The sequence below is a fragment of the Labeo rohita genome, chromosome 4 (assembly GCF_022985175.1).
Source record: "Labeo rohita strain BAU-BD-2019 chromosome 4, IGBB_LRoh.1.0, whole genome shotgun sequence".
NCBI classification, from domain to species: Eukaryota; Metazoa; Chordata; class Actinopteri; order Cypriniformes; family Cyprinidae; genus Labeo; species Labeo rohita.
This window is the reverse complement of record NC_066872.1, coordinates 18,910,222-18,924,919: the sequence shown is the minus strand read 5'-3', so window position 1 is coordinate 18,924,919 and position 14,698 is coordinate 18,910,222. Positions and strand designations below refer to the sequence as shown.

The window sequence follows — 14,698 nt, the reverse complement described above, 5'->3', positions numbered from 1 at the left end:
GCCGGTAAGGAATAGTAAGATGGTGGATCGAACACTTCTGGTGGCTCTACTGCCTAATGGCATTTTGGAACGCAATGTGCGATCCAGTCATTATCTTCCATCCAACGTCCAACTTCCTATGTCTTGCATTTATGTCGTACATTCAGAAACCTTTTCTACTAAAAAGGGATATAATGTATAGGTTAAACTCCACCTGTTACATAAAACACATGAAGGCATATAAGAGGTATGAAACACTATTCGTGAATATTGTTGCTCTAATAGCAGTATTTAGATATGTAAGTTCATGTGTTCCTTTGCTTGAGAGAAAGAGGATAAAGAGGATAAATTCAGAATGTCTAGGGAAGGGGAGCATGTGTTCCAGAGGGTCACAGGAGGTGTGTTTGCAGCCCTGGAGAGTGTCATGTAATTTACCCTTTTACTGTATCTTTTACATGGATTTATGCGAAGCTGGTTAGAGGTAACAAATCAGAAAGTTTTACAGCCAAGTGTGCTTACACACACAAGGAATTTGTCTTGGTGACAGAAGCTTCCAGTGCACAGACAATTGACAAGACAGATAACAAAAATTACTAAAAGTAATTAGGATAAATGTAAAAAAATACACAATAGATAATATAAAAAAAGGAAAAATGTGCAAGGGATTTGTAATAAATGGAAGCTATGTTAAATCGATAACGTATGTATAATAAATTTAATAAATATAAGGGAAGGGAAGAAGCTTTTTCTATGTCTGGCTGTTTTGGTGCTCAGTGCTCTGTACTGACGACCAGACGGCAACACTTCGAAGAGGAAGTGGGCTGGGTGTGAGGGGTCCAGAATGACTTTGCCAGCCCTTTTGCTCACTCTGGATGAGTACAGTTCTTGGAGGGTGGGGAGGGTTGTACCAAGGATGTTGTACCTCTGTAATCTTCTATGGTTAGTTTTGGTTGCTGAGCTGAACCAGATCATTATTGAAGTTCAGAGGACGGATTCAGTGATGGCTGAGTAGAACTGTTTTAGCAGCTCTTTTGGCAGGTTGAACTTCCTCAGCTGGCGAAGGAAGTACAGCCTCTGCTGGGCCTTTTTGACAGTCAGGTCAATGGGGGTTTTTAGATGTGCAGTTGTTGGTGTACAGGGAGAAGAGCAGTGGACAGAGGACGCAACCCTGAGGGGTGCCAGTGCTGATGGTGTGGCTGTTGGATATGAATTTACCCATTCTCAATAGCTGTTGCCTATCTATCAGAAAGCTGGTTCTGAAAAATCCATTGACAAGCAGAGCTAGGGACAGAGAGCTGGGTTAGTTTGGTCTGGAGGAGTGTTGTTGTGATGGTGTTGAAGGCTGAACTGAAGTCCACAAACATGATCCTCACATAAGTCCCTGTTTTGTCCAGATGTTACAGGATGAAGTGCAGACCCATGTTGACAAGTGCTCCTAAAAAGTGCTCCTAAAAAGAAAAATAAGAGTAGACCCCTAATAGATTTATTGCATTTTGGGAAAAAAATAATCAGTTTTTATAATAAATCTTTGAAAATCAAAATCTGCATTTTGCGTTTTGGAACCAAACTCTTCAAATATTTACAAAAAAAAGATAAATAAGGAAAGTGATAAATTTGCCATAGTATCCTTTTAAATGTTAAAGTTGCCACAGTCATTGCATTCTTTGCATATGCTGCACTTTATTTGTACCATTTTGTTTTATTAGTTTATTAATTAGAATTTCAAAGACAATACAATATTAGTTGATAAGTGAGATCTCTGATTTTAGAAAAGTGCTTAAAAGTCCTTGAAACAGTCCCTCCAGGATTTCGATATTTTTTTTTAATTTGTTTTTATTTTGCAATCCAAATGCTTGATTTTGTGCATTTATTTTTTAGTAATTATGATAGTACATTTACCAGATTGTTTTAGATTCACAATCTAAAGTAAATAGTCTTACATGACACAAAGAACAATCTTAATGTAAGAAATGTAAGAAACACAGGGCCTGGGCAAAAGTGAGCAGGCAGTAGGCTAACTATATAGAAGTATAAATCAGCCTTAATCGATGGAGTCCAGTAGCGCAGTGCAAATGTGCGGCCCCCAACCGCGAACTCAAGGAGTTGGCTTGTTACATCTCAATATTGTAAATATTTGTTTTAAACCAGGAAGGCAAGCCAATGGATATCACACAAGCAACATGCAAACTTTACCCAAGAGTTATGCCAGTGAACCTCTTAATCTCTGTCGATTCATTAGAAATTGAAAGTAAAAACTGAAGCCCCCTTTGGCATCTGACCCTGCATTAAGGGTGTGCATTCTATTAGAGAGGACGAGGGATGAATCTACTTCATATTCTGATAACGGTATATAGCTAAATGTTTTAATTTACTCCCTTAAAATTTCTCTTGTTCTCACAATTTGTGAGATGAAAGGCGCAACATGAAGATGAAATGCAAAGAAAAGTCTTTAATATAATCCACACGTAAATCCACACAGCTATATCCACAAAAGGAAGGTAGGAACACACATACACATACTCATAGATGAGACTGGACACCAAACAGTGAACTCAATACAACTTATAAAGGTAGGCTAATGATAGACAGATAGGTGCAGGTGATTAACTAATAATGATAAAAACAAGGACAGGAACAAGAACACTATATATGGGCACAAGAGGGAAAAACCAATGCAAAATAGTCCAGGGGTGTAAAAAAATAAATAAAGAGTAAAGAAATGTTGTTCGTGTTTTTGTTTTTTTTTGTTTTTTTTTTAAGGCGGTGCTTGAAATAGATTTTTCATTGATGAGTGCAGTGTTAATAATTTTAATTATAGGCCTATAATTCATTGTATAATAAACCTGTTTTTAAAGATCTTTTGAAAAACATTTTCAGTGAGGAGTAAGCTATTATATTAATATAATAATAATAATAATAATAAGAAGAAGAAGACAAATCCGCAGTCAGTCCGATTTGTGTCCGGCAGGATACAGGAGAATACAATGATTCGAGGGACTCCCACAAAATAGAAGTATTTAAACATAAAAATATCTAAAACCAAAAAAATTACTTTCAAACTTGTAATTGAAAAAAAATTACATTCAAGTCTCTGGTGTCCCCAGAATGTGAAATTTCAGCTCAAAATACCCCACAGATCATTTATTATATAATTTTGAAAATGCCTATGTTGAGTAGAAGCAGAAACACACTGTTTTAGGTCATGTCTCTTTAAATGCAAATGAGCTGCTGCTCCCCGCCCCGTGTTTGGTTTTGATTATGTATATCATGCGTCTTAAAGCCATATCAGTTTAAACTTCTGATATACGGTTTTCTGGACACACACATCTGAAAAAAAGGAGTTAGCCTTAAATCAATGAGAAAATAATGTATTATTGGTTTTATGTGATGGTTACTCAAAAAATTAAATCTTATAATTATAATTTCATGACATATTATTTAATTGCATTCATACAATACTTTTTATGTCCAAACTGAAGGTTTACACTAAATACAGTGTTAGTATTAACTTTAATTATACAATTGGCAATTACTAGATGTACTAGCATTTGTTAATTGTTGAATCCTTTATTGTTTTGTTCAGATTGGCAGGCTGCAGATTGACTGGTGAGTGCTGTGAAAGTTTGTCTTCAGTTCTCCAATCATCAAATTCTCATTTAAGAGAGCTGGACCTTAGTAACAATGACCTGCAGGATTCGGGAGTGAGGCTGCTCTCAACTGGACTGAAGAGTTCACATTGTCAACTAAACACTCTAAGGTTTGCCTGTCACATTTAGTTTTACAAAGTATTATTGCAATTTGTAATATCATTTTTTTAAGCATACTTTAAAATAAAGTTACTTTATTACTAGTACTTTATGCTGTGATATATACGTTAGAGTGTAACGGTAGACATTTTTGTACCGAAAATATTTGGTACATTTTTACAGAAATGTAAACAATAAATGCAATTTTTTTACACTATTGAAGTGGTGTGACAGATCACTATATAAACGGCTCAGTTCAAACAGCAGGAGCACGAGTGAGCATGATTGTCCCTTCCTCTTTACTACTAGTTTGACATGAAATAAACATGAAGAAACATCTCATGCCGCATGTAATCACTCAGTCTGAAAAATGTCACATAGCATTTAATTTGCCTCAAACATGTCGTCAGTGTCTACAGCATGTTAGTTTGCTTGAGAAAAAAAGCTAGAATAAAACCTTTTTTTGTTTAAAAGTAGAGGGTCTGATCTTTATTTTGATGTATTGCATGTTCAGATAAAATTATGAGGGCCATGAACTTTTAAAAAGTGAAAATCAGCAAAAATGCTGGCGATGGCTGACAACTTTTTTCCAAAAACATTGGCAGGGAAAGAGTTAATTGTAATAATCCAGTAACATTTTTGTTTGCACAAGGAGTCTGATAACAGCCAGTGCTCCACACAGTGATCTGATCCCATCATCATCCAGCCTTCCATCACTCCATCACCTTCAATATGCTTTCTCACCCAAAAGACACCACCTAACTAGAAGCTAATTGTGATATCATATAGTTCAACTAAAGTCAATCTAATCTTTTAATAAAGTAGTTAGCTACAATACAAGCTAATAATATCTAAAATCTTATCTCAGTCTTGAAGTGGACTGAATATACTCTCCTCTGATTGGACCAGAACCAACTTTCTCTATTCCACAGTTGCGGAGAAGAGACTGAAGCTTTTGAGTATAAGCACTACCCACACTGATGCATTGGCAAAAATAAGATAGTTATAGTGAAGCTCTGTCCCTCTGTCCCTGTAGCCAGCTTCTGCAAAAACAGCCACCCGGAAGCAACGACTTTCGTCATCAAGCTGCCAAATGCTCTATTTCATACAAGTATTGACTCTGAATAGACAGGAGACAATGTCACTGTAGTGCCAGGTACTGGCACAGCATCAAACTGACCGACTTGAAAGACTGATAGTAGCTGATAGTAGGTATATAAATGTTACTTTAGTAGAATAACAAATTCCATAGAAAATTTCTACTTTAAAGTAGTTTTGATCTTAAAGCATAAGTTATCATTTCAAATGCCATTTAGAATGTGGCCTTTAAAGCAGAGCACAAATTCTGAGTATAGGTCACCATACTTGGCCACATGTCATATCATGTCCATTCCTTCCTTTTCTTCCTAAAACTGTAAATTCAACTGCAAATTAATATGTGAAATGACAGGAGTTACTTACTTCTTTATTGTTCTGTTTAGATTGGTGACCTGTAATATCACTGGACATTGTTGTGAAAGTTTGGGTTCAGCTCTACAGTCATCAGACTCCTCTCTGAGAGAGCTTGACTTGAGTAACAATGACCTGCAGGATTTTGGAGTGAGGATGCTCTCTACAGGACTGAAAAGTTCACATTGTCAACTGAACATACTAAGGTATTTACCACAGATAAAGATTTACTCTCATCTAACTAATGGTCACTTTTGTCCTGCTTTTTACTTCTTGGATGCTTGCAATGTCTTATGCCGAGTTCACACTGCACAATTTCCAAAGCTGTTGGATAAATGTTGTTTTCACAGTGCAGAACTATCTGGGGTTGTATTCAGTTGCTGCTGTTTACAATCCACAATGGATCAGTGACAAGATGTTACACACTGCATGACTTTACAATAGGAAGAATGCAGACAGCTCTGTCTGCTCTGCAAACGGTTTCATATTATTCCTCCCTGAACTTCCCACTACCCTGTATCTTGCTCTCTCATTGGCTATAGATCTTTGCAACATATTTTTCAGTCAGAAGTCATTTCACACAGCAAGATTTTGAACTGCCAACAGGTCTAGATATTTAGCATGACAAATATCATTGCAAGTGACTCTGTGTATTGTAAATAATATAATAAACATATACTTAAAATAAATGTGTGAGTAGTAAAACAATATAAACGCAAAAAAGCGTTTCGAGTCCCCCTTCCCTTGCCTCACAGTGGTTTGGTCCAATGCCTGCTTTCCCTCTTCACCGATACACACACTAGTCTGGTGGGAGAGAGCAGAGTTTTTCAGTAGTTATGTGTAAGAAACTTTAGGCTGTCAAGTCTATTTACTTTAAACATCAGATTAAATGATTCTTTCTCTTTAATACAGATGATACTGAATCATTAATAGTGGCAGATGGTGTGTGAGTACTACGTTTGATAGCACTCTCTAACTGACCACTGCCACTCACTGGTGAAAGGGTGGGTGAGTGAGGTCTGGGGTTGGCTCGTCTAACACCCCCCGTCCCCTCTGGGGACCCAGAGATAGAAAAAAAAACTGTTCTTTTGTCAAGTTTTTGGGTAACTCTGAGAACCGGAGCAAGCCCTGGAACCCTGAGAACCAGAGTGAGCCACTCTGTGACCAGTCATCCAGCCGGGAGGATTTGGGACGTGATGGAGGCTTTCATTCAAGCCCTACAGTCTCAGCAGCCATTTCAAATATAGCCATCATCTCAGGGTCCATTTCTGGCACCACTGACCACCCAGTGGACGGCAGTGTGCTCGGATCATCTTCCCCCAAGAGGTGTGGCTCACCCTCCGATGCTGCAATCGTCATCTGATCGTCAGGGGGAGCCCCAAAGGGTACAAGTGGTACCTCCCAGGGAGGTCCAGTCCATTCCTTTGGAAGCTCCACTGACTGTGAGGTGCTGGTGGAAGGAGGAGCCCTCATTTTTGGGAAGTTCCTTATCATCACCGTTAGACCAGTCAGCAGAGGTGGCACCCTCCCGGCATTGGTCTGGTCCGTACTTCGCCAATAGTCATCCTCTCGCAATCAGAGCATGACTTATCCACAATAGCTGCCTCAGCATGCTTAGTGCCAAACATGCGAGGCGATTGTGACCATTACCTGGCGCCAGGTAACGACCGCATACCGAATCGCACGGGTGGAAGGGCAGGTTAAACCCTCTAAGTGCCAAAGTCGCAAAATTGCGACAAGACGTAATACTTAATAAAACAGACTGTAGTTTCTAGCATGGCGTAATATCTCATTTGTATTCCCTACCACTAGATGGCAGACATGTAGTAATCTGATTCTAGGCAAAAAAAAAAAAATCATGTTCCTATTCAATGTGTTTGAGGAAATAGCAGAGCAAGCGAGGTGTCGTGTCATTGATGCAGGAGCAGTTAAGTTCATGGCATGCGAGTAAATTGTGAGATTTGTGAGAGGAAATTGCCAAATGGCTAATTACCTTTTTATTATCCTGTGAAGATGTGCTGCAAATGTTATTTGCCGCTTCTGACTCTGAAGGGGAATATTTGCCTTTTGGAAATGACAATCAGTCATCTAATAATTGCGCTTCTCCCAGTACATCTTTGGAGCACAATGGTTCTGCCGTGCAAGGCGAGAGTGTTCACGAAGCACAAACAAGTGATCATTTCGACCCTTTGCCCAACGGTGATGGATGTGGCAGGGGTGAATGTGGGTCTGGAAGTAGCACTAGCTCTCTGGATCCAGCAGCTCTGGATTCAGTGCCCCAAAGAGGTGGGAGTGGCCGCACTATGAGCAGGAGAGCCAGAGGGCTTGGTAGAGGCAGCAGGGGTGATGTACATTATGTGTTTCACTACTATATAGTATAGTAATATAGCAATAACTTAGTACTTTCTCCTGTTTTATTGTTGGTCATTCCAAATTATCAGAAAAAAAGGAACAGTTTAAACATCCATTCAATATCTATTATTTCCTGAATATTACTGATGAACTGATCAAGAAGGCTACTGTTCTATTTTACTATGTTTTACTACTTTATAATATAGTAATAATTTGGTACTTTCTCCTGTTTTAATGTTGGTTTCTTTTCTGATCATTTGAGGATATATAAATATATATATATATATATATATATATATTTAGTTATATAGTTATTATTTATATATTTTTCTGCATTAATGTATTTTTTGAGTGAAAAAAAATGTGTTTGTTTCTTTAATTGACAAACTGGACAAACTGTTGTTGTGTTGTAGATTGTCTGGCTGCATGGTGACACAGGAAGGCTGTTGTTATCTGGCTTCAGCTCTTAGTTCAAACCCATCACACCTGAGAGAGCTGGATCTGAGCTATAATCACCCAGGAGATTTAGGAGTCAAGCTGCTTTCTGAAAAACTGGTGAATCCAGACTGCAAACTTAAGTATGTTGACACTACTGTGTGTGCTTGTGTGTGTTTACTGATTTTATGAGATCTACAGAATGTGACACTGTGTGTTTTACAGTGTGGATCATGGAGGAGAGTTAAGGATTACAGCAGGACTACACAAATGTATGTCTGTACACCCGCACACTTACACTTACACTTACACACATACACAGGTTTCTGTGTTTTTGGGGACATTCCATAGGTGTAATGCTTTTTATACTATACTAATAGTATTTTCTATCCCTAACCCCTACCCTTAAACCTATCCCTCACACTAAACTTTCTGCATTTTTTTTTTGATTTTTGAAAAACCTCATTCTGTTTGATATACAAGTTGTTTTCCTCGTGGGGACAAAAAAAAATGTCCCCAGAAGGTCAAAATTAACTGGCATTACTATCCTTGTGGGAACATTTGGTCCCCATAGCATAGACCAGTCCTTCTCAATTGCTGAACAGTGGTACACAAGGACTGGAATTGAGAACCACTGGTGTAGAGAATACCAGGTACACACACACACACACACAAACTTCTAGTAATTGTTATAAATGTCTCTGTTCTTGTGTTCAGATGCCTGTGATCTCACACTGGATCCAAACACAGCACACAATTGCCTCATTCTGTCTGAGGAGAGCAAAACGGCGACATATGTGGAAGAGAGTCAGTCATATCCTGATCATCCAGACAGATTTGATGGGTGTCCTCAGGTTCTATGTAGAAAGAGTTTGTCTGGACGCTGTTACTGGGAGGCTGAATGGAGTGGAACTGCTATTATATCAGTGACATACAAAGGAATCAGAAGGAAAGGAGGAAGCTGTTCCTGTGAGTTTGGATACAATAAGCTATCCTGGGGTCTGATATGTTTTAATAATAGATTTACTGTCTGGCACAACCTTAATTCACTTGACATACTTGTCCCTTCACACTCCTCTAAGAGAGTAGGAGTGTATGTGGATATATCGGCTGGTACTCTGTCCTTCTACAGTGTCTCTAACACACACGCTCTCACACACTTACACACATTTAACAATACATTCACTGAGTCACTTTATGCTGGATTTACAGTTTTTGATTCAGTGGCTCTGTGTCAGGCTGAAAAGCCAGGGAGCAACAACAGAAACAGCGTACCTTTGGTTTGACATTGTTAATGAAGATGTCATAGGGAATTGAGCACCTATTTTTCTTCTTGTTATTTTTTATTTTATGTATTTATTTATTTTTATTTTGTGGTCTGTAATATATTTGGACAACAATGCTTGCGTGGAAGTCAAGCATGTGGTATAATGGCATTGTCCCTCTCTTTATGTGATTTACTCTTTATGTCTCTTGGATAGTATTCCACATACACACTGGCTACAGGCCAGGGGCAGTCGTGACCTAATGATTAGAGAGTTGGACTTGTATGCCAAAAGTTGTGGGTTCGAGTCTCAAGTCCGGCAGGGATTGTCGGTGGGGGGGAATGAATAACCAGTGCTCTTTTCCACTTTCAATACCACTACTGAGGTGAGCAAGGCACTGAACCCGTAACTGCTCCCTGGGCGCCGCAGCAATATGTCTGCCTACTGCTCTGGGTGTGTGTTCACGGTGTCTGTGCACTTGGATGGGTTAAATGCAGAGCACAAATTGTAAGTACCATAAACCGTGTCTCCATTCTTAGCCACATGTTAATTTACAATTAAATACCAAGTAAATATCAAATCCTTATTGTAATATTATCCTTGTATTTTTACAAAAACAAGTTGTAATTACTACCCAATATGTTTGTTATGTCTGCTTAACTGAATACATGATCTTAACTAACCACATAAATATTATTTATTTGATGTATATTTTCCATTTTAAAAGGCCTTTCAAAAGATGAATTTTGAGATTTTAAGTTTTGAACTGATATATAATTTCTTATGATTTCTAAAGTGTGATAGAGAAAAATGCAACAAAGAAAGTCTTTTGTGACAAAGGTCAGAACTCATGTTACACTCTTGACATATATTAATGTATTACTTTTCCTACATAATTTGTAACAATAATATAGGTAGGTACCTTAGGTAGACCAACTCCACTTGCACTTCGCGTGAATTGTCGAGATGGGGTGATCCCTTTTGGTAGCGTGATTTATATAGTGTTATTTCTAATCACCCACACAATAGGCACCTTTCCATTACCCTTCAAGATGCGCAAATTGCAAATTGAAAATACGCCTAATGGAAACACGTCAATTTCGCAAAAACTCCCATATATCGCAAAAAAGAAGTTTTTATGCTTGCATGAGGTGGTTTTTCAGGGAATTCGAAAAAGTAATTTTTCGCAAAAATGCAATGGAAATGGCTTTTTCACATTTGCAGGTCACATGACACGTGTAAAAAGTCATATGATCATTCTTCAATGATTCTTCTGATATTAATGCTTTGACTGTGTACGCTGCATGCTTCTGCATTGTGTAATGGCTCAGACGCGTTGACCGGAGCTGATGTTATGTTTATAGCAGCAGCGCCACACGTTTCTGAACGGCTCTCCGCACTGCTTCTGTAAAGGTACATGCATACCCCTTTTTTCCAATCAAATAAAGCCAAATTTCGTCCAAATCCCACCAAAATCCGTTGCCATGACTTATCGGAGAGAGGAACAAATTAAGTTTTAGTCACATAACATCGGTTAATGGAACCATAATTTCGCAATGCCTTTTTTTTTCAACATTTCTATAATATTGACAAAGTTTTGTGCAAATCTGTAGTGGAAACATGCCTTCTGACGGTTTGATTGAGTACCGGCAACATGTTAGAAGTATAAAATTCCAAAACTTTACCAATGTGTTTTTTAAAATGCCTTTTAATTTTTTATGTTATAACCTTTATTTATTAAATGTTACAGTCCAAGTGTATATAAATGCCTCATTCAAGTAAATGCATTTTGCAACATGTGTTAAATATCTATATTTTATCTACACCTAAAACTGCTGTTTTTTGCTGTAATTACATGGTTTTGTAGATAAATTGTTGTGTAAATAAATGTTACTCATGCCAGCTTGATCAATTTGAGTTCTTTAATGGCCTTTAAAATTGCTTTCATAATGATATGTTTATAGATTTGTTAAGTCATGTTATTTATGTATTCTAATCTATATAATTAAAATGAAAGTAAACGTTTTGGCTAGGTAACGTTATCAATTTTAATTAAATATTAATGAACAGTACAAGTTCTTAGTAAACAGGCTAAGTCTGGCGTGCTGCGCAACAGGCCATCCGACTTGGATGGATGCGGCAGTGTCGGTAAGTTGCGTTTAAGTGTCTCAGATTGATTGGGTCCAGAATCTGGCACTGAGTACACGGACATCCAGGCCGGGTCCGGCAGATGGGCAAGTCTCTGGCAGGTGAGAATTTACCTGTAACTGGCACGAGTGTATGGAGAGGGATTGTGTATGAGGTCAAAATTGTACGTTTTCACTAAACTTTAGTGGAGTCAGCAGTTCGCTTGACAGTAAATAAGGATATCAGGACTCAACACTAAGGATTTTTTTCTACTGGCCCAGCTGGGTCAATGGTTCAAATTTTTACTTGCCCGGTCTAAACTTTCAACTGCCACAAAGTGGCTGTTATCATTGTTTTTGACTCATGTTATCTTTCATTTTAATAAATTAGCTTATATGACACCAAAATGTTACACACCAATTAAACTGTACAATTCTCGATTCCAATTTCGATACCACACCAAAACCTACTAGCTTAACAAATATGAAGTTCAAACATGTATTTGTTTGTTCAAAAAATCTTAAACAAAGCAGCCTGGTGCTTATGAATGCTACTTTAAATGCATTATACATAGACAAATGAAAGAAAACACCATGTAAACTTTTCTTAAAACAGTCAGTTCCCCTCAGAGATACATTCATATAAACCACCGTTTTAATATTTAGGATAATATTTCCAACATTTGTGAACCGTGATCTTGTTCTGCCTGCTACAGTATTGATTCCTTTTTGCATTCGTCTTCAGCGTCTCTGGCGTAATATTTCCACAAATACAACATTTTGAAAAATTATTGTTTGCAGTTTGTGTGCAAGCCCAGAACAAAGATCAGTTGAAATATGTCCAGTCGATCGGTCCACTCTATAGATTAAATATAGATTATTCCTTGGCTATTTGTCCGTCAGAGACGCGTCTCACTGTGATCGTGTCAAATTTTAAAGTGTTATTTTGGTTTTTGATCACCAAGGAGAGGCTACACAAGGTCCTAAAGATGGCGGCCATGACAAAAAATGACTGCATGTGACCCATGAATATTTGTGTGTACTGTGTATTCATTATGTATATATAAACACACATACATACTTTATTTAAAAAAATATTTACATCTATTTATATGTCTATTTATATTCATATAATTTATATTAAATATAAACATATTTAATATCTTAACATATTTTTCTGAAATATATACATGCATGTGTGTTTATTTATATTTACATAACAAATATACACAGTACACACACACATATATTATGTAAAGAAAAACTTTTATTTTAGATGCGATTAATCCTGATAAATCATTGCCCAACACTAATATTTATATAATTACAGTGCAGGCTTTGCATTTTAATAACTGTGCTAAACACATCTTATTCTCTCAGACATTGCATGAACTGGCCAACAATGATTCTCGCATTTTTGCAACTTGGCAAGTGTTATTTTAAGCCTTGGCTAGACAGGTGTTTTAATTTTATGGTCATCTAATAAAAGGAGAGGCTTAAACATAATTTTGCATTGCAATTTAAAATGGATCACTTCATTAACCGCAGTTAATTCTAAATGATAGTGTTATTCTTGTTTTAAGAACGTTTACAAACAACAACAACAACAACACTGTGTAATGCCTCCTGTGCCTACTGCGGAAGTGTTTTCCTGTGGGTCATTGTTTGATGTGACAAGTTTTTATGCTTATAAATAAATTTTGCTAGTGTTTACACAGCACTTGCATATATTTGATCTGTTGCTTTTGATTGCTTTTATTGTCCTCAAAAGTCGCTTTTGACTAAATGTAAATGCTACATAACGTGTTCTGGTAGTTATGCATTCTAAATGTGAAATTTACTGTGCCATGTTGAAAATTGGTTAGGAAAGTGTGTGAAGAGTTTTGATAAACTGACCCAAGTATTGGGAAATGTGTCCTTGTAACTGTAAAAAAAAAAAAAAAAAAAAAAAAAAAAAAAGGCTAATAGATCCAAATTATAAAAATATGCAGTCTACTCTGCTTTATTGTAGTGCTGCAGATTTAATGATTCTGTTCTTTTAATTCAGCTTAGAAGTACAAATCTGACATACTGATCTTTTGGTCACACATTCATCACACAGAGTTCATCAAACTGTAAATTTGGAATGCAACAAAATTTGCATGAGCTTGCGTTTACTGTTTCATGTACACATGTAAAGGAAGTCAGTAGAATGAAAAGTGCTTTGTGACCAGCCAATAACATTTTATCTCTCACGGATCAATGAGAAGCATAACACAATTTATTATTTTCTAATTAATTTATAAAATAAGAATTAAACTCCCTACTGATTAGAATTTACTGCAGTATATGTACTATATGTTACATGGTCCATATTTACATGCATTACAGTAGAAAATTATTACAAAGTTTGTATAAATGGTAATGAAATTGAAAGACTTTGTTTCTTTTAATAGTATTTGTCTTTTTAGATTTGGAATGTATTTCAAAATGGCATAATTGTACAAATAGCAAATTACTGTTTTATTTAGTTTTGTATTATGGTCTTTGAATTTAACAGTTTTGAGAAAGTATGTAAATATTGAAATCAGTCTGGATTTAGATTAGAGTTTTGGAGTAGTAATCCGATGTAGTCATATAAAAGATCTAGTCTTTGAATGTATTTTGAAAGCATTGATAACCAAAGTATTGAGAAATGGTTCTTTGGGATGGTAAATTTTACAATATGTACTAATTTATTTCAAAGCTGCAGTTCGGAAAACCCCCATCACAGCTAATGCTGCAGAAATGGAGGTCGAGGGCACCATAAAGAGGTGGCTCCAGCTGGCAGCTGATTGAGAGGGTGGGCACAAGAGAAGACTTTTGCAGAGGGCAATCGTTTAAAGTGTATGTGCTTGTGTCTGTGTTGGTGGGTGGGAGAGCATGAGAGAGTGATTTTTCTTCTTTAAATGTTAAAAATTAATATATTTTACTTCTGTTGTTTAAAAAAAAGTGTTGATATTACAGAGTATTTGAATATGTTCTAAAATGTATGTTAATATGTTAATGTATTTGTTTGTTCTTTGTGTGATTCTTCTAAAAAATTTAAATGGTTGATTTCATGTTTCCCTGCTAAATTTTAGTATGTTTGACAGTTTCTGGGCCACCTTTGGCCTGGGGACCAAGCCGACTCTCAGCCAGAACTGTCTTAAGATGTCTAGGCCAGACATGGGCCACATAAAACAGTAAGTCCTTAAATAGGGCGTGGACCGCATCTGGGCCAGAGGAAACTGTTTGTCATTTGATGATACGTGAACAAAAAAGATTTTTTCAGCATTAAACACAAAAAACTGTTCAAAATAACCCATAAACAAATTAGCATAATTAG

General features: G+C 36.9%; 1 protein-coding gene across 6 annotated transcripts in view; it reads left to right on the top strand.

Moving 5' to 3' along the window:
* LOC127164160 (NACHT, LRR and PYD domains-containing protein 12) overlaps window positions 1-11,124 on the top strand; it is a 41,391-nt gene extending 30,267 nt beyond the window's left edge. For all 6 annotated transcript variants that reach the window (XM_051107931.1, XM_051107930.1, XM_051107929.1 and 3 more), the window contains 5 exons: window positions 3,563-3,736; window positions 5,207-5,380; window positions 7,940-8,104; window positions 8,187-8,233; window positions 8,679-11,124. In XM_051107931.1, coding sequence (XP_050963888.1) covers window positions 3,563-3,736; window positions 5,207-5,380; window positions 7,940-8,104; window positions 8,187-8,233; window positions 8,679-9,247 — 1,129 coding nt within the window. In that variant the 3' untranslated portion in view covers window positions 9,248-11,124. The remainder of the gene's footprint in view (window positions 1-3,562; window positions 3,737-5,206; window positions 5,381-7,939; window positions 8,105-8,186; window positions 8,234-8,678) is intronic.
* Window positions 11,125-14,698: the final 3,574 nt, after the last annotated feature.